Source organism: Mus musculus, chromosome 19 (genome assembly GCF_000001635.26).
Source record: "Mus musculus strain C57BL/6J chromosome 19, GRCm38.p6 C57BL/6J".
NCBI lineage: Eukaryota > Metazoa > Chordata > Mammalia > Rodentia > Muridae > Mus > Mus musculus.
The window spans coordinates 6,378,408-6,398,751 of record NC_000085.6 but is presented as its reverse complement, the minus strand read 5'-3'; the positions used below and the strand labels follow the sequence as shown (position 1 = coordinate 6,398,751).

At 51.4% G+C, this 20,344-nt stretch overlaps 1 protein-coding gene across 1 annotated transcript; it reads right to left on the bottom strand.

Moving 5' to 3' along the window:
* Window positions 1-287: 287 nt before the first annotated feature.
* On the bottom strand, window positions 288-14,344 carry Pygm (muscle glycogen phosphorylase). Its single transcript, NM_011224.2, has 20 exons — window positions 14,031-14,344; window positions 12,966-13,067; window positions 12,808-12,886; window positions 12,625-12,728; window positions 12,247-12,378; window positions 10,578-10,689; window positions 10,403-10,485; window positions 9,872-10,015; window positions 9,500-9,592; window positions 9,150-9,296; window positions 8,816-8,979; window positions 8,307-8,421; window positions 7,711-7,812; window positions 7,272-7,419; window positions 6,015-6,073; window positions 5,763-5,904; window positions 4,829-5,036; window positions 1,040-1,174; window positions 820-886; window positions 288-707 (listed from the first exon to the last, which is right to left on the bottom strand). Exons 1-20 carry the CDS (start codon window positions 14,271-14,273, stop codon window positions 558-560), a joined length of 2,529 nt encoding a protein of 842 aa, NP_035354.1. The 5' UTR covers window positions 14,274-14,344; the 3' UTR covers window positions 288-557.
* Window positions 14,345-20,344: the final 6,000 nt, after the last annotated feature.

The following is a 20,344-nucleotide window of genomic DNA, read 5'->3' as shown; positions in this document are numbered from 1 at the left end:
CCCGAGTACCGACTCCCTAACCCGGTGGGCCCCACCCAGACAGACGCCCCGCCCCCGACCAACTAAGCTGGCCGCTGACCTAGTATGGACACAGCGCTGGGAAGAGAGGCGTGGAGGGCGACACCGGAAAAGGGACTGAGTCCCAGACACCGCCTATGGGCCGCCCCTCTCTCCCCACAGAGGATGCACCTGCCGCGGTGTGTGGGGGGGGGCTGGGGGGGCGGTAAGGAGATGACTGCGCAGCAGCTGTTAAGCTCTCCAAGAGCTAAAAATATTTTGCAACAGAGAAGAGTAAGGAAGAGCAGGAAGAGTCGATTTATTGGGGAGTGGGTGCACTTGGTTAGACCCCATCCATACATAAAAGGAGTAGGGAGTTGAGGGAAATGAAGAGGGCAAGGTCTTCATCACACTAGGCATCAGGACCTAGAGACTGGGGAAAGTGGGTTCCAAAGTGGGTAGGGTAGAGATGTAATTCCAGAGGCCCACCTCCTGGAGTGGGCCTGATCCCAGGAATTGCAAACAGACTCAAGGGCGGGTATGGGGTCTGATGTGGAAGCTCAGATCTTCTCATCTGGGGCTGGCAGGCGCTGGCGAGAAGGTTCAACACCCCAGATCTCCCGGGCATACTGGGCAATGGTGCGGTCACTGGAAAACTTGCCAGAGGTGGCTATGTTCCTGATCACCATCCGTGTCCACTCTCTTGGGTTCTGTAGACAGCAAGGAAAGCTCTAGGTTCATTCTGCCAGCAGGCTGGCACCGCTCTCCCTCATCCCGGCCAGAGTCAAAGCCCTGCCAGCCCCTGGCCGCTGGACCCCTCACCTTGTACAACTCACTGACTTTGTCCTGGCATTTAATGTATTCCTCATAATCTGCAAAGACTTTAAACCTAGAGGAGAAAGGAGAGAGCAGAGCTCTGTGAGGTCAAAGGCCAGGTCCTTGGCGCAGGCGCAGCAGACGGCAGGAGCCTTCCGGCCCACCCAAGCCCTGTTCCTCCATGAGCCCCATGCCTGCGCCCCACGCAGCCTCGCCAGCAGCTCACCGGTCATGGTGCATGAGCATATTGACAATGTCCTTGAACAGGTCAGGCTGCTTGGGGGAGAAGAAGCCGCTGCTTAGCTGTTCGATGATCTGCCGAAGCTCAGGAATTCGGTCGTAGTACTCCTGGGCATTGTACCTGCCAGAGCGCACCTGTAATCAGCTCCCCACAAAGGGGTCCCCAGCTTCCCAGAGAAAAGCTGGGAAGACCTGAGGCCCAGGGCCTCCCCAGCTCCAATGCACTGTAGCTCTCCCAACCACTTCGTAGATAGAAACACTCAGGCCCAGAGAAGACAAAAGACGAATCTGGGGCAGGAGAGATGGCTCAGTGCACCCATGCACACACAAACATACACATCCCTAATTTCATTCAAAAAAAGGAAATACAAAGACAAGACTTGGTTTTCAAGACTCCGAGCAAGGACTCATCTTCCAAGTGCTTGGAAGTCAAGCAGAGTGCTTGCCTGGTATGTAAAGGGCCCTGGCTTCCATCCCCAGCTCCACCACAAAACCAAACCAAACCTTCCATGAATGTCTTTGTCCATTGTCCCAAACCCATCTCTAACAGGCACATCCTTGGACATGGCCTCTAAGTTCCCACAATCAGACCAAGCTCATTACAGGCTGGTACCAGCTTTCCCTCGCTTTCAAGGCAACGTCCACTCACCCCCTATCTTAAACCCATCACAAAGATGGCCTACCCTCACTCCCTGACTCTGTCCCCTTCTGGTCAACAATAGAGTTTCTCTCTCCGCAGTGATCCGCAGGTCCTTGTATTGCCCTGCTTTGTGACTCTCTTTGCCGGGGCACAGTCTCTACCTGGCTCGCTACCCTGTCCTCTGCAGTCATACTGTTTTCAAGTCTGGAGTCTTGAACATCCCAGATCTCACTCAATGCACCTTTGGGCCCAGAAGACAAAATCTAAATCTGATATTTCTTTTATTGATTTGTGTGTGTGTGTGTGTGTGTGTGTGTGTGTGTGTGTGTGTGTGTGTTTTCCTTTCTTTTTTCCTGAGGTAGGGTCTTACTACATAGCCCTGTCAGACCTAGAACACTCCATGTAGTTCAGGATAGCTTCAGACTCACAGAGATTTGCCTGCCTCTGCCTCCAGAGTCAAAGTTGTGCGCCACTGTGCCCCATTCAAAGTCTGAAATTTCTAGGAAAAAAAAAAAAACCTTTCAGCAGTAAATGCCAGCTCTCTGGAGCTGTTGGTGGAAGTGTAAACTGGTACCAACCTTCCAGAAGCGCAGAAACTCTGTGCCAGAGACTTAGGAACCCTGGCGTTTGTCTCTGTGTGGGGGTGTGAGCATGCCTCACCAGGAAGGACAAGCTCCAGGGGCCTTCACCACCTTTCTTTCTTGTTTCTGAGACAGGGTCTCTGACACTGTGTAAATCAGGTTAGCCAGCCTGCCAGCTTCCGAGCCTCCAGTCACCCATCTGTGCCTCCCTTTTTCTGCAGGCTTGCTGGGATTACACACGCTTGTGTTATGCTTCTACGTGGACTCACGCCATCAGACTTGTCCACAAGCACTCTGCTCTACTGAGCCATATGCCTGGCCCAAGAACGTTTTTGGTTCTAATATTTATTCTAAACTCACCCCACCCCCATCATAAAAACCACACCAGCACTCAGGAGGCAGAGGCAGGCAATTCTTTGAGTTCAAGTCCAGCCTGGTCTACAGAATGAGTTCCAGGACAGCCAGGGCTACACAGAGAAACCCTGTCTCGAAAAACCAAAAGATCAAAAGAAAGACCAGTGTGTTTTGCACACTACATAAAGCAGTGGACTGGGCAGTAGCCTAATATCCTTTTGGTTTTTTTCTTTTTGAGATAGAGTTTCATTGGCCTGGATGTTCTGGAACTTGCTGAATAGACCAGGCTGACCTTGAACTCAACAGCGACAATCCTGCCTCTGCCTCCCAAGTACTAGAACTAAAGGCATGAGCTACAACCGCCTGGCTTCCCTAATAATTCTCAATGGAATAATCCAACAACTGGGCATTGATTGGAAAGTTTGCTCCCTGCAGTAACATTTTCAACAGTTCAATTTGAATGCCCTGGGGTTTAGAATTGGTTATACTATAGCTTGGCTGAGGAGCTGGAGAGATGCCTCAGCCACGAAAAGTTGGTCTTTCAAGAGACCAGGGTTCGGGCTGGTGAGATGGCTCAGTGGGTAAGAGCACCCGACTGCTCTTCCAAAGGTCCGAAGTTCAAATCCCAGCAACCACATGGTGGCTCACAACCACCCGTAATGAGATCTGATGCCCTCTTCTGGTGCGTCTGAAGACAGCTACAGTGTACTTACATATAATAAATAAATAAATCAAAAAAAAAAAAAAAAAAAAAAAAAAAAGAGACCAGGGTTCAATTCCCAGCACCCACATGGCAGTTCACCGCTGTTTGTAACTCCTGCCCTAGGGAATCCAACACCCTCTTTTGGCCCCATGGCATAGGGCACAGACATATGCAGGTAGAACACAGATACACATAAGTTTAAAAACATTTTTTAAAATATATAGCTTGGAGCTGGAGAGATGGCTCAGTGGTTAAGAGCATTGACTGTTCTTCCAGAGGTCCTGAGTTCAATTCCCAGCAACCACATGGTGGCTCACAACCATCTGTAATAGGATCTGATGACTTCTTCTGGTGTCTCTGAAGACAGCTACAGTGTACTCGTCATATATATATATATATATATATATATATATATATATATAATAAAATCTTAAAAATACATATATCTAGCTTGACTGTAGCATGGAGCACTATATAAACATTTACAAATATGGGGGCCTGTGTGTGTGTGTGTGTATGTATGTGTGTATGCATGTATCTCTGTGTGTGTGTGTGTGTGTGTGTGTGTGTGTGTAGGCTAGGCTGACTGGTCTCTTTGCTCTGTCATCCCAAAGGTGGGACCACTTTTGATGTAATTTAAGTGGCACCCATGTATTATCCTTATTTAAATTTTTCACAGTGGGAGACTAGAGAGATGGCTTAATGGTTAATAGTATTTGCTATTTCAGAGGACCTGAGCTCTGTTCCAACATCCACACAAGCAGCTCGTAACCATCTGTAACTCCGGCCTCAGGGGAGTCTACATCTTCTGGCTTCTGTACACATGTGGCATTCACTCACATAGGCCCCCAACATAAACATAAATAAAAATAACAAAGGTAAATATTTTTTTAAAAAATAAAAATCACATTTGGACTGGCAAGATGGCCCAGTGGTTAAGAGTACTTGATGTTCTTGCAGAGGACCCAGGTTTCCAATGGCATCTCACAAGCACCTGTAATTAGAGATTCCTCTAACCTCCACAGACACCAGACATGTATGTGGTACACAGACATAATGAAATAAATACATATAAAATAAAATAAGTAAATCTAAAATATGAAGTAAACTGAAAATATGGTCTACAGAGCAAGTTCCAGGACAGCCAGGGCTACACACAGAAACCCTGTCTTGAAAAACAAACAAATAAATAAAAAAGTAATGATAGGAAAGTGTTTGCTTTGAAGGATCACTTTAGCACTGTAAGTCTTTGTCCCTTTCTGCTGCAGCGTCCAGAAAACTAATGATTTCATTTTACCTCCAATTTCACAACGATATTAAATCCAACTGTCTTCCCTCCCTCCCATTGTCACTTCCTTCTTTCTCCTCTCTTTAACCTTGCTTGCCAGTGTCCCAGTGTCCCAGCAACCATAACTAAGATGTGACACAGGCCGGACAGTCTCCCCCAGCATGCCTCTTGACTGTGAGCCATTCACTCTGGCACTCCTGCCCTCATACCCTCTCTGGTCCAGCCTTTCCACGTCCTCCACTCGCATGCCGAAGATGAAGAAGTTCTCCTCCCCCGCCTCCTCTGCCATCTCCACGTTGGCACCGTCCATGGTGCCGATGGTCAGAGCCCCATTGAGCATGAACTTCATGTTGCCAGTGCCCGAGGCCTCGGTGCCCGCGGTGGAGATCTGCTCTGAGAGGTCGGCGGCGGGAATAACTGTGGGGTGGCAGCAGAAACCCAAAGTCAGCCCCGGGAAGAGCCCTGCCTGGCTGAGTTAGGGCCCAGACCTATGAGAGTTTACCATCCCAGTCTCTCACCTTCAACCCAGCCTTTCATAGATCCCAACCTGACCCGGTCCCTCTGCTGCCTTTGTTGTTTGGCACTCGGTTTCACCATCTAGCCCTGGCTAACCTGCAACTCCCTGTGTGCACCAGGCTAGCCTTAAACTCACTGTGTGATCTTTTCATTGATATAGTTTTTTCAGGTTTTATTTGTTTTCCTTGTACATGCATGGTGTGTGTCTGCACGCATGTGTGTGCGTGTGCGTGTGTGTGTGTGTGCGTGTGCGTGTGTGTGGTGTAGTCTTCCTCGGTCATTTTCCATCTTATTATTTTTTAAATAATTTTTATTTTATCTTGTTTTATTTTTGTGGATGGGGCATTTTGCCGGCACGTATATGTGCCACATGCATGCAGTGCCTGAAGAGGCCAGAAGAGGGCATCAGACCTAGACTGCAGTTACAGAAGGTTGTAAACTGCCATGTGGATGCTGGCAATAACACCCAGATCATCTGGGAGAACAACCAGTGCTCTTAACCATGAAGCCATCTCTCCAGGCCCTCCCATTTCTTCTTTACCCTGACCACAGGCCAGGAAAAGATGGCTAAAGTCTCCTCTAGCACTGAGCCAGCCAGAGCTCCCCTGCAGCCACTGCCGCACCCACCTTTCTCAGCAAGGGAGACTCGGTAGTTCTCCAGGAAGATCACTCGGAGGCGGTCTCCTACCGCAGGGTCGTGGTTGACCACATCCCCAATGGCAGTGATAAGCTTGATGATCATCTTAGCCATGTGGTACCCGGGTGCAGCCTGTGGGGCAGTCTGGGGGTCAGTGTTTCACCCTCCTTCCCACACCTTGATCTTGTGACTGCCCAGGCATATGTTCAAGGTGCAGGGCCAATCTGCCCTAGGTTTCTCACCTTGCCTCCAATCATGATAGTCCTCGGCACCATAAACCTATTGGGCTCCCTTTTGATGCCTGTAGAGAAGAGAAGCATCAGGCCTGGATGCTTAACAACACAGGCAGCCACAGTCAGGGATGTTACATGGACAGTGCCAGCATGGGCTGATCACTTTGTTTTGTGTTTCTCGGGTCTCCTTCATTGAGCCTTGGTCTGTTCTGTGATGTGGGGTGTGATGGCCAATGCTGTCCACTTGACAAACTCTAGAATCACCTGATGAGGTGTAGGGGAGGCAGGCCTCTGGCCACGTCGGTAAGGGATCGTCTCGATTATATTAATGGAGGGGTGGTGACACTTTTCCCTAAGTGGGGTATTCTGTACTGTGTGAGAGTGGAGAAAGCAAGCGAGTTGAAGGTAAAGGCACTGGCTGCCAAGTCTGACGATCTGAGTTCAGACACACAAGGACGCACAAGGTAGAAGGAGAGAACTTACTCTTGAAAGCTACCTTCCACAGGTGTGGTGCATCATGGCATGCACATATACACACAACACGAAATAAATAAGTAAATGTAAAAAAAAATTATATAAGCATGCAGGATCTACCGGGCAGTGATGGCACACACCTTTAATCCCAGCACTTGGGAGGCAGAGGCCGGCAGATTTCTGAGTTCAAGGCCAGCCTAGACTACAGAGTGAGTTCCAGGACAGCCGGGGCTACACAGAGAAACCCTGTCTCGAAAAACCAAAACCAAACCAAACCAACCAAACAAAAAAACCAAAAACCAAAAACCAGAGGATCTGACAGGATCGTGTATGCCTTCAGCCCCAGCACTCAGAAGGCAGAGACAGACAGATCTCTGTGAGCTCAAGGCCAGCCTGGTCTACACAGTCAGTTCCAGGCAAGCTAAGGCTACACAGTAAGATCCTACCTCGGGGGGGGGGGGGGGGGGCAGGGAGTGCCACTGGCATGCATTAATCCACTGCTCTCATTCTCTGCTCTTGACTGAAGACAGAGTGTAACTAGTTGCTTCAAGTTCCTGCTGCCTTGACCTCCCCACAGGACAGGCTGCCATCGGGAATGCTAAGCCACACAAACCCCTTTTTTCCCCAAGTGCTTTTGTTGGAGAATCTTATGACAGCAAAAGGAAATGAAACTAAGATGTGGGAATACCACATCTTCTAAGGGTGGTCACCAGCCCCCAGAAGATGCCACTGGTGGTACTCTGGGCGAGGCCAGGCCCTGGGGACCGGGTCGGGTGGGTCCCAGCCACTCACGGTTATACAAGGTGATGATGTGCAGGCAGTTGAGGAGCTGCCGCTTGTACTCATGAATCCTTTTCACCTGGACGTCAAAGAGCGAGTTGGGGTTGATGTGGACTTTGTATTCCCTCTCGAGGTATGCAGAGAACTTCAACTTGTTTTCCTACAGATTGAGGAGGCAGAGGGCTCACCAGAGGGGCTTCAGCTTCAAAAAACCCTACAATCTCATTGTTTCCCCCTCAGGTAGACCAGGAAAGCAGATGCTATGAACGGCTTCCCTCACCCTGCACCAAGGCTGACATTATTAACCATTGCCAGCAATCTCTTCATGACAGCAGACAGCCTCCCACCACGGACGGCCCGGTAGGAGAGATGGGTCCCAGCCGTCGGACCCCTTCCTGTCCTCTCCAAATGCTAGCCCTGAGGCAGGGTACCAGGTTGCGGGGCCCCGAACCTGTTTCACTTTGGCCACATCACGGATAAAGGCTTCATCATCCACATAGGAGAGCAGCTTGCGCAGCTGGTCCAGGTCTGAGATGTAGTCCTCACCAATGCGCTGTGGGAAGATGGCTTTCAGCCAGGACCACCCTATCCTGGCCTACGTCCTCCAGGCTAACTAGACCCTTCCACCTTGGACTTCTCTTCCCAAAGCCATCTTTCTCCAGCACTAGCACTGAGCCCCTCCGGTGACTGCTCCACCTGACCCCAGCAGGCCTCCCGACCTCTGCCCTTTCCTCCTGTTGGCCTGACCTGGTCCAGCCTCCCCACCAAACCTCTGCCTCTCTGCAGTCTCCTTTCAGATGTGATGACACTTTTCATTAGACTGTGACCTCTAGCAGGTTGGCCTCGGTAGCCAGGTCCTCCTTTGGCCAGAGGGCAAGCTTGTTTAAATAAGAAAGCAGTGCCCACTTCCTCCAAGTGGATGCCAGCCTTGGGAACACAGTACAGGATTGTAGTCCTGAGCTGGGTCCATTGTATATAGGGAGCTACCCACTTGACTATCTTGGAGTGACCTCTATTGGTCCTATCAGTCATACCACGATCTCTCACCTCAGCAATGACCTCTGCCAGCCCAGGGTTACACAGAACCAGCCAGCGCCGAGGAGTGATGCCATTGGTCTTGTTCTGGAACTTGTGAGGCTCCAGCTCATAAAAGTCCTTGAAGCTGCGGGTTAGGATTGGGTGAGGGTCACCATTAACCTCTGAAGCGCCCTCCTACCTGGCCCCTCCTTGAGGGGTTTTTTTTTTTTTCTTTTTTTCCTGAAAGAGGCTTGGATGCAGGTGCCGACCTGGGGCAGGTAGGGGTGCTGTGTGTAAGAGGGCGTCATCTGGGACAGGACTATACTGGGAAGAGGCTAGTGTGTTCTAAGAATGTGAGGTGGGTGGGGATGGCTCAATGTTATGGTCGCTTGCTGCTAAGTCTGCCCTGAGTGAGCAAACAGGGTGGAAGGTCACTCAGGGGAGGGGTCTGCCCAGGAAATCCTGGCTGGTGTCAGGTGAAGGGGCGGGGCCTATACGCAGCGGAAGTGTGGTGTTTCGGGGCTGGTGGAGAGGCTTACATGGTTTTCTTGAGGATCTCCGAATGGATGCGAGCCACGCCGTTGACAGCGTGCGAGCCAGCAATGCACAGGTGTGCCATGTTGATGCGTTTCACTGCTCCTTCCTCCACGAGTGACATGCGCCGCAGCCTATCTACGTCCCCAGGGAATGCAGCCGCCACCCGCTGTGCCCCCAAAGAACCAAAAGCTAAGACCAGGATCCAGACCCAGGATTAGTCTCCAGCCCTCTACCTTCCCCCGCTCCCCGCCCCATCTCCCTCAACCCCACAGACTCGGCACATAGGCTTCCTGACTTCAAGGCTGGGGCCCCTCTCCCACGTTGTCCCCAGCTCACGTTAAGGAAACGCTGGTTGATCTCGTAAATGATCTGCAAGTGGCGGGGCAGCAGTGTCTCCATGAGGTGCACTGGCCAGCGCTCCAGGGCTTCAGGCAGCACCGTGTGGTTGGTGTAGGCACAGGTCTTCACTGTTACGTCCCAGGCCTGGCGTACAATGCAGGAGGTCGGGACAGATGATCTCCACACATTCGCTCTGCAGCGAATGGCACCCCCAGGGCCCAACTGGGTTTCAGCGAGCCCTCTGGTCCACAGTCCTTGTTCAGCCCACTGCTGACCTTCCTCCTCACACTATGAAGGAGACCCTGGGACAGAATGGCTCCTGTAGGGGTGAGGTGGCCGATACCCACCTTGTCCCAGTCCAGTCGTTCCAGGTCCACCAGAATCCTCATCAGCTCTGGGATGGCCAAAGAGGGGTGGGTGTCATTGAGCTGGATGGCCACCTGCAGGGGAAGAGTGGCAGTCAGGATGGCTTCCAGACCAAGGACTATTGTGAATGCCCCTTCAGAGTCCCCAAAAGGCCAGACTAAGTTTTGTGGCTGGGCTGGGAGCAGGCATGGTGGTGGCTGGAGCGGTGTCCCTGGTGCCTGAAGATCCTGAGCTGAGCAAGCCATCTCCCCCATACACTCCCAGCCTCCACTCATCTGTGAAGTGCGGCTGGAAGGAGGAGGCCACGGGACTCTAGAGAGAGGGAGACAGAGGCCTTCAGGCCAGCAGGCTACCTTATCAGGGAAGGCATCGAAGTTTGTGCGCACAGGATCACGGCTGCCAAACTTGGAGGACTTGAAACGTCGGATGATGTCCTGGAGGGTGGCAGCCACCACAAAGTACTCCTGCTTCAGCCGCAGCTCCTTCCCTTCAAAGAACTAAGGTGCAAGACAGAGTGCAGTTGAGATGGCAGGGGGTGGGCCCTAAAAGACTGTGAGTGTGACCAGGAGAGCCCCTACCGCACAATGTCCCAGAGCCCTAAACCGCCCCCACCTTCTGGACCCAGGGGTCTTTGCCCCACCAAATAACTACAGCAGATGATATCAGAAAGACACAGATGAGTGAGGTGTCCTGTGAGTGTCCCCCAGGAATACAGTTCTCAGGAAATGTCATATCCCAGCCCCTCCCTCAGGACTCAAAGGACTTGATAGGACAGACACACAGGGATAGTAATAAAGGTCTAGGACAGTTGCAAAGGTCCCCTAGCTCCCCTGTCCCTCCCCAGGGATTTGGGCTTCCAGTCTCCAGTCTGAAGGGCAACGCACATTATCATTGGGGTACAAAACACGCGAGATGTTCTCGGCCAGGTTTCGGTCCAGCACAGCCTGGATGTAGCCGCCAACATTGACTGAGGGACAAAGTGGGTCAGGATGAGGCTGGGGCTGGGCATGGGCCAAGCAGGGGTAACAAGGGCTGCCAGCTACCAGCAGAGGGACTCACAGTCCTTGAGGTTGAAGTCGTTAGGTGCCTTGGCCGACCAGAGGCGCATGGTGTTGACGACGTTGTTCCGATAGCCGGGCACAGGAGTGTCATAGGGCATAGCCAGCACTACCTACAGGGGGTACCCAAGTCAGAAGCTGCCAGGGTCCAGCCCTGAGCAGGGCCTGAGGCTGGTTTGTGGGGCCTCTCCCACCAAGAGCTGAAGTTCAAATAGCTGTCACTGAACTCTGCCAGTGCCCAAGAGAGACTACAGTTCCTCCTGTGAGGCTTACTAGCTGGGTTCCCAGAAGCCCTGTCACTGGAGAAGCTACGACCAGAGGATCACAAGTTCAAGGCTTGCGTAAGTTACCGGGTGAGTTCAAGACCAGTCTGGGCAACGTAGCGAGGCCCTTGTCAAGTAAAAAATAAAAAGGGGCTGAGGATATAGCTCAATGGTACATTACTTGCCAAACAGGTGCAAGGACCTCTCAGTCCCCAGCGCTGCAGTAATTACGTAAGTCTCTCCTGCATCCCACGGGAAATCCCAACACCTGCCTACTCTGACTGTCATGAGGATTATGGGACAGGAGAGAGTGACAAATGCAGAAGCCAAAGCATGCTTCTGTCAGTGGCTGCTCCACAGCCCGGCCTGATCAAATGAGACCACACTGGACTCAGGAGAGGGCTGGAGGATCTCGGGTTCAGGATGAAGATTACGCAGGGGTCAACTCTATCCAGAGGTTTACATCTAGGTAGCCACTGGGCTAGTTAGCAGTAACCAGTGCCAGCCAGCCCCACCTCCCATGATCTATAAGTACCAATTTGCTACAGAACTGCCAGCTTCCACAGTGCCAGTGGCACCTCCAGAGTAGTCTCTATATGGGGCCTCAGCTTGCCTCCCAGACACCAAGTGATACCCTTGATGGGGCAGAGGGGAATGCAGGTGAGAGAGACAGAGGGACTATCTGAACAGACAGCAGGTGGAAAGCTAGAGGGAGTCAGGTCTGCAACTTTCCAGCCAGAGCTAACTGTGCCAGGCTGTCTGAGGCACCTGGCATGTCCAACAGCAGCAGCCCTGACTGGGCCCAGGTCTAAATCAAAGAGCTACAAACACCATTGCCGAAGGGCTAGGGGTCTCCATGCAGCCCTGGAGGAGACTGATAACTGCAGCCACACGTAGGAGGGAGTCACGGACTGGGGCATCCAGGTGGCCTTTCAGACTCTCTCAACTTGCTGTGTGGCTGTGAGTATGCCAGTGCCCAGTGCCACCCAAGAGGCCCCGTTTTCTTTCCTGCCTCTCTCGGGGCTGCTGCCTTCATCAGATCCCCGGCACAGATATGCAGAGATGACTACCATCACTACCATCACACTGTGCTGTCGTGTGTCGAGAAAAGGGGCGTCAGGGTGGAGTGCAGCTGGAGGAGGGACATTTCATTCCTCCTTCCAGGGGTTGAACTTTGCCTGCTGTCCTGGATGACCCTGGCTGGCATCTCCCTGCTCTGACTGTGTGACTCCAGTAACTCCCCTGACCTTTCTGAGCCTCAGTGGCCTCCTTTGTAAAGTAGCAGGGGGTTCAGTTCCCTTCTGCCTCTTCCCCGTGTCATTTTCTCAGGCAGCTCCTCTTCCTTCCTGCCTCTCACCGAGTCCACCCTCTCCCCCACCAAGAACCTGTGGCCATGTTCATCCTTACCTGTGTGTCCACCCACTTGGCACCCTGGCTGGTGTGCTCCACTCGGCCATAGAAGTGCACAGGCAGCGTGAACTCTGGGCGGGCCTTCTCCCAGGGGTTGCCATAGCGAAGCCAGTCATCAGCTTCTTCCATCTAGAGGAGTGGGGGAGGACGTAGGTGACAGGAGCTCCAGGTACTCACGTACTGTGAGTAGTGGGCCACCCAGCAGGACACAGTGTGTTCACGGGACCACAGGGGTCCCCAGGCTTTGAAGCAGAAGGAAAGGATGTTCATCTGGGGAGCTGGGGTGGCTTCTGGACCCATCCAGAGATATATGACTGAATGGAGAACCTCTCTATTGTGACTAAGCACCACAAGGTTGGGGTCTGGGTGGCTTACCTGCCAGCCCCCACAGATCTTCTGATTAAAAATCCCAAACTCATAGCGGATCCCATAGCCATAGGCAGCGAGCCCCAGGGTGGCCATGGAGTCCAAAAAGCAAGCTAGGCGTAGAGAGGAGTGAGTATCAGGGATCCAGCGTGAGAAACTCCCCTGCCCCACCCCCACAAGCTATGGACTCACCTGCCAGGCGTCCCAGGCCCCCATTGCCCAACCCTGCATCCTCCTCGATCTCCTCCAACTCCTCCATGTCCAAGCCCAGCTAAGGGAAGGGGAGGCAGCCGTCAGGCCCAAGTGCCAGCATAAGACACCCCCCACCCAACCTTAAGTGCTTCCCCCACCTGGTAAGTGGCCTCATCACAGGCGTTCTCCAAGGCCAGGTTCACCATGGTGTTCTGCAGTGTCCGGCCCATGTAGAACTCCAAAGACAGGTAGTAGATCCTCTGCCCAGAGACAGGCAACGGGGAAGAGGGGTCAGGGCCACCCCACTGACATTCAGGCAGGAACAGCTGGGCCTGCACCTCTCACCCTCCTGCCCTACCGCCAGGCCCCAGAATGTCTCGTCTCTGTCAGCAGTTCTTGTCTGCCTGCTCAGAGTGGCTATTTCAGACTTTGGGGCCCAACAGAGGTGTTGGTCCCTGTGTTCCTTTGAAATGCCTTTCCATCTGGCTTGGTTTCTCTTCTAGAGAGTAAGGCTAGCCAGGCCTATCTCAGGGGTTAAGGTGCTTGTGAGAAGTGGGGACCCCTTTTGAGGTATTGAGAAGCAGCTTTGAGTGTTCCCCGAGAAGACCTTGCCAAGGCCCGGAGGAAAAAGTCATTTTCAAGGTCGCACAGTGACTCAGGGCTGGAACTGCCTTCTGTCCATGCAATGCTGCTCCCCCTCGTCCCTAAGCCTCAGTCCGGACACGAGCAGAAGCATGAAGATGCTGAAGGCACGGCCTTCCCATTTCCTGGGGCCCTCCCTGGCCCTCCCCGATCCTGGTTGTGGGGTTAAGTTCCTGACATTTACCAGTGACCCTGCCAGATACTTGATACCCACGACGCCAGCTGCCCCAGCTTTGCCCTGCCTGTGGCACAAGCAGACTGTACCGTGCACACATCTGATGACATGTCCTTCCATGCCAGGTCCAAATCAGGCCACAGGGGTATACATTTCCTGCCTACCAGCAGCCCCTCCAACCCTATCTAGCACGTGTAGCCTACCCCGAGCACCCTTGGGTCTCCCTCCTCAGTGTTCTGTCTAGCACCCTTAGATCCTGCAATCCCAAACTCCTAAAACAGCAAATGATTTTTCTGTAGAAAACTTGGGCCTCAGAAAGGAGCTGCCACATGCCTGAGATGTCTCAACTCTCTGCCAGGCCCAACTCCCTGCTAATTCCCACCCAGGGTGTCCCCTCCTGTAGCACCTTGGGGTCCTTTTCGTAGTAATGCTGCTGTGTGCGGATCCAGCGTCCCACGAGGTGGTCCCGGACAGTGTGGGCCAGTGCAAAATAGTAATCTCTCGGAGTAGCCACATTGCGATCCTTGACCAAGGTGAAATGCAGGTGGCGGTTGAAGTTCTTTTTTAGCTCCGACACATTTTCCACTCCGGCTAAGCCACGAACGCTGATTTGCTTTCTCTTATCCTGGTCTGAAAGAGGCCTGGACATGGCTGTGAGAGGGTGGGCCGAACTGGACAGATGATGGCCTCCTAGCTGCCTCCAACCAGGGAGTGGAGCTGCCCAGCTGTGAGGGGATTTAAAGCCTGGCTCAGGGCAGCATGCCACGCCTCCCCGGACGTGGGAGGGTCTTGGCCGTGAAGCTCAGGGAGCTATTTTGGGGGGAAGCAGAGAGGAGAGGAGGGAGGAACAAGCTCTCCACAGCCCAGAGAGGGGTGTGTTCACAGCTGACCCACTTCTTCCAGGTTTCCTAAGCCTTCTGGTCTTATCCACTGGCCCTTGGCTTTTGAAAGACTGGAACAGGGGGACCAATTTGGAAGGCCTGAGGCTTGCCTAACGCATTCTGGTTGAGACTTTGTCTAAGACATTATCCAATCTGGGACCTTTCTTGAGCTACAGATAAAAGGTGGGACTGGATTGGAGATCCTCTTTAGAGAGGCCAAAGGGCTGTCACAAATACAGGACACTTTCTCCTTTCCTCCGAGCAGCAGGGTTTGTGTGTGACATCTGCTTAGAGTACCACCAGTGGGGCATGACGAAGTGGCTATTAAGCTGGTCACAGCCACTTCTCACTGGGACATGGCTGCACTGAGACTTGGAGGTTGTGAGCATGGACAGCAGAGCCATAAGCTGAGTCTGTGTCCTAAACAGAGGCACTGCTAATACAGAAGAGGCTGGCAGCCGTGGAGGGAGACCAAGCCCCTGGGTTGCAGGGAGCACTGTGGGGAAGGAGAGATGTCTGGGGTGGGGGGAGAGCCACTGCTTTCACCCCACCCCCACCAACGCCTGGTGCTTCTGAGCTTCCCCCTGTCAGCTGTCCTTCAAGGAGCTCTGAAGTGACCTTTTCCAGAGGGGATGGTTGGTCGGGTTACAGGACAGCTTTGGCTGAGGCTGCAGCCTGAAGCAGGGGCTACTGGGAACTATAGTCCTGTGGTCTGCGGGGTGTGTGTGTGTGTGTTTGTGTGTGTGCGTGTGTGCCTCTGTGTGTGTGTGCCTCTGTGTGTGTGTGTGTGAAAGACAACAATCCCCAGGAGTTCATGACATGGGATAAATGGGGGTGTCACCAGCCCGGAATGCTACTTAGGAAGCTGATACAGTAGGACCATAAGTTCAAGTCTTCTATTTTTAGTTTTCATTTTGTTTATGTATGGTGTTTCAAGACAGAGTTTCTCTGTGTTGCCTTGGCTGTCCTGAAACTTGCTCTGTAGACCAGATTGGCTGCCAACTCAGAGATCTACCTGCCTCTGCCTCTCAGGTACTGGATTAAAGGTGTGCGCCATAATAGAGGGCTGAGACAATGCACTCAATTTCTACCATCACAAAACCCAACCAACTAACCAACTCCTGGATAATAGCGGGAGGCGACTAGAGGCTCTCTCTCCTGTTCTCACGCAGGCTCTACAGTGGGCAGGTATTTTGTGTTAGCTCTGTGACTTCAAGGAGCCTTGTCTGTCACTTTTCTCCACTCACCCACCGGTACTAGGCTCTCCCTTCTAGTCTTAGGCTGTCTCCATTGCAGCCCATGTACTGACCCCAGCACTATCTTGCTGTGTGTCCACAGGCTGATTGTTTGTATTCTTGAGTATTCTTGAATAAAATTTCTGCCTCATGAGCTGTTGCCTCCTAATTGTGGAGTGGAGGGAAGACAGACATTAGCTCCTGCTTCTTTGAGGGAACAGAGCTTAGGCTCTCAGGCTAATTCACAAGCTGGCTGTGCCTCCAGAGTAGCAGGCTGACTGAGGGGAAGGACTGGGTGTTCTACTCTGAAGGCCAAGAAGTTGGATAACTACAGGATGCTACTGAACCGGGCTCTGGGATAGCCAAGCAGTTTCTGAGAACTTTCTGCCCTTTAGCAGGTGGGGTTCTAGAGTCCCCAGGCAGCTCAAACTGTGTGGCCTAACCTGCAAGCCACTCAGGTCTTTTCAGGCTAAGCTCTGACTGCCCCTACCGTGGGCACAATGCCCTGCTCACTTCCTGGAGCCAGGTTATCAAATATAGCAGCCAGGAAGCAAACACAGATGCTTACACAGATGGAGTGGGAATATAGCATGGACATTTTTCTCTACATTTTCCAGTGCCTAGGACCTTGTGCGTGTTAGGCAAGTACTCTACATAGAGCTACGTTCCCCCACTCTACTTCCATCTTTAGTTTAAGTTGTATTTATTATTGTGTGAGTGTGGGGTACACAGACAGGGGTCAAAGGACAATTTTGGCAAGTTGACTCTTTCCTTCTACCTTGGGTTCCAGGGACCAAAGTCAGGGAGTCATCAGGCTTGTGCTTTTACCCAGTGAAGCATCTTGCCAGCCACGTTTTAGTCTTTCATAATTCTCATTTTTTCAGATGTTTATTAGCATTATGTACAACAATGGCTTTCATTACATCATGCATATATATGTATGTATTTTGATCATATTCACTCCCCATTCCACTCTCTTAATGGATCTCACTTCTGATTCTCAACTAGCCAGTCTGCTTCTGTCGTGTGTGTGTGTGTGTGTGTGTGTGTGTGTGTGTGTCCCAGTGAAAACCACTAGGGCACTAGGGCTGCTGGCTTATAGAAGCATGGATGAGAGGTCTTTACTGGGGCATGGACTTTTTTTTTTTTTTAAAGATTTATCTTATGTATAAGAATATACTGTAGCTCTCTTCACACGAGAAGAGGGCATCAGATCTCATTACAGATGGTTGTGAGCCACCATGTGGTTGCTGGGAATTGAACTCAAGACCTCTGGAAGAGCAGTCGGTGTAACCACTGAGCCATCTCTCCAGCCCTGAGCATGGGCATTTTTTTTTTTTTTTTTTTGGTTTTTCGAGACAGGGTTTCTCTGTGTAGTCCTGGGGCTGTCCTGGAACTCACTCTGTAGACCAGGCTGGCCTCGAACTCAGAAATCCGCCTGCCTCTGCCTCTTGAGTGCTGGGATTAAAGGCGTGCATCACCATGCCCGGCGAACATGGGCATCTTAACAGTGCCTACACCACTGCAGAAAATGTCTCTTCCCTCCCTCAGCAACCAACTACCCATTTATCATCAGGGAGGACTGGGGCCTTGGGAGTCTCATCCCCTTCCAAAACAGGATGTTGGCAAGACCAATCTTATGTAGTTAATCACAGCTGCTGGAGCTCAAGATGGCCCTGAAGACCACATGATACCCCACTCTATCATCCTCCAGCTCCTATCTATGCCCTGTTTCACCATGTCCTCTAAGCCTTGGGGTAATATGAATATATCATTTATGACTGAGCATTCGAGTCACCCTCAGCACTCTGACCAGTAAGGTGTATCTGCAGTTACCACTGTCTCCCCCCCACCCCCACCCCCGCCCGACACGCAAAGCAAGGCCTCTGGGGTTAGAGATGGCCTAAGCAGGTAAAGTACTTGCCGCCCTTCCCGAGGACCCAAATTTGGGTCCCAGAACTTGTCAGTAGCTCCTGTACTGCAGCTCCAAGGATCCAGTGCTCCCTTGTTATTCTGAGGCAGCTGCACACAGCATACATGTACACATACACAAAGGTAAACTTGCAGAGCGCAGTGGCACACACCTTTAGTCCCAGAACTCAAGGCCATGCGGATCTCTACGAGTTGAAGTTAACCTTAACACTAATCTATAGCCACAATTATTGAGAAGGCAATTTGATGAGACCATTCAGAGCATTTCACTAAATTACAGCAGTTGTTTCCCAAGACCTAAATGCTCCTTAATCATGAGCATTTAACTAAGCTTACAGTGCCATATGTGAATTTCTTCCTGTGGAGGTCTCCAATTCCAAACAGTGGCTGATTACTTCCAAGAGATTTGTCCCTGTTGCAGGAGAGCACAGCTGCAACTCTTCTCTCCCAGCAGCCTGCAGAGCGCCTTCTAGCATGACAAGACAGGCTTGCTCTTCACTTCCAGCTTGTGATGGTTTAGGGCCTCTGTGACTTTCTGTGTGCATGCTAGAGGGTTAGTGTCCTGCTGGATCACCTCCCACCCAGACCCTGGGATGGGTCACACTGAAACTGGAGTTAGAATAGTGATCAGCAAACTCCATATATCTTTATGTGCCAATTTCATACAGGTTCTTGGAATCTGCCTCTTTTTTTTTTTTTTTTTTTAAGATTTATTTATTTATTATATGTAAGTACACTGTAGCTGTCTTCAGACACTCCAGAAGAGGGAGTCAGATCTTGTTACGGATGGTTGTGAGCCACCATGTGGTTGCTGGGATTTGAACTCTGGACCTTCGGAAGAGCAGTCGGGTGCTCTAACCCACTGAGCCATCTCACCAGCCCGGAATCTGCCTCTTGAGTGCTGGGATTAAAGGTGTGCACCACCACTGCCTGGCCATCAGTGATTTTTGGGCACATTCCACTATGTAGTTCTGGCTGACCTGAACTAACTATACCCCAGCAAGCTGCAGGAATCCTCATGTCTCCTACCTCCCCAGCACTGCTCATAGCTGAATTTATAAGTTCTTGAGAATTTGCCTTATTTTGTGACTTTTTTGTTGCTTTTTCAAGACAGGTCTTCTCTGTATAGCCCTGGCTGTCCTGGAACTCACTTTGTAGACCAGGCTGGCCTTGAACTCAGAGATCCACTTGCCTTTGCCTCCAGAGTGCTGGGATTAAAGGTGTGCGCCACCACGACCTGCTAAACTGTTTTTGTTGTTTTTAAGATTTATTATATGTAAGTACACTGTAGCTGTCTTCAGACACCCCAGAAGAGGGCATCGGATCTCATTACAGATGGTTGTGAGTCTCCAAGTGGTTGCTGGGATTTGAACTCAGGACCTTTGGAAGAGCAGTCAGTGCTCTTACCCGCTGAGCCATTCTCAGTCCCTTGTGGCAACTTTTTCATAAAAGCTTGTTTTGTTTTAGTTTTTTGAGACAGGGTTTCTCTGTGTAGCCTTGGCTGTCTGTCCTGGAACTCACTCTGTAGACCAGGCTGGCCTCGAACTCAAAAATCTGCCTGCCTCTGCCTCCCAAGTGCTTAAAGTGTGCCACCACTGCCTGGCTTCATAAAAGCTTATTAATTTGTGCTGACCATGGTGGGTTTCTTAACAGCCTTGGTTGGCCTAAAACTTCAACTTGGCCTCAAATGCAAAGATCCTCCTGACTCTTCCTTTAAGTGCTAGAATTAAAGGGTGCACCCTTGCACCCAGCCTTAGACCTAGCATTCAGGTTCTAAGAATCAAACACAAGCCCTATAACACTTGGCAATGTTTGAACACTTATATCACCATCATTTCTGTTTTTGAGACAGGGTTTCTCTGTGTAGCATTGGCTGCCCTAGAACTTGCTGTCACCAGCCTGCCCCTGCTTCCCAAGTGACCATCATTTTGTGGTTTCCAGCCTCTGCTTCTCTGCACCTCATTCTAAAGTTAGCTTGGGCTGTACTGTCTCCTGGAAGGCTAAGGCGGCCAGAGCTTTTCTTTAGTCACCAACCATAGCTTGTTATCCATATTACCAATTCACACTCCTCCACCTGTATTCTATTGCTCCTAAGCTCCTTGCCTATCAACGCAGCCCATCCTACCTGATGTTCTCCCCACAGGTTCTCAGGCCTGTCCTGCCTCTATCAACCCAGCCCCACTGAGTACTCTATCTGCACGTACATCTACACACCAGAATAGGGTATCAGATCACACTATAGATGGCTATGAGGCACAACGCTGGGAACAGACAGTGCCCTTGAAGACTGAGCCATCTTTCCAGCCCCCCAACTCCTTTAATCCAACCTGCAACCAACAGCAAGAGAGAGGGCTGTAAATATGGCCCAACACACACATAATGTTACAAAGCCAAAGACTAAACAGCCCTGCCAAGTCAAAGGGCTACACATGCTTGTCACGGACTTTATCCAGGGACTTTCTGTAACCTCCATAGCAGGGTTCCCACTTCCTCTATTCTACACACCCTGTCTCAGCATAAGACCCCCAGTCTCAAACATACTCCTCTCACCACTCCTGCCCCTTCCCTTCCTTTACTCAGGGATATGGATACTTCCTAGATCCCTGGAAATACATCCAACCCAGACCAAGCTGAAGTTATGTCTAAGTTTCTAATTAGAAACCTGGCCTCCC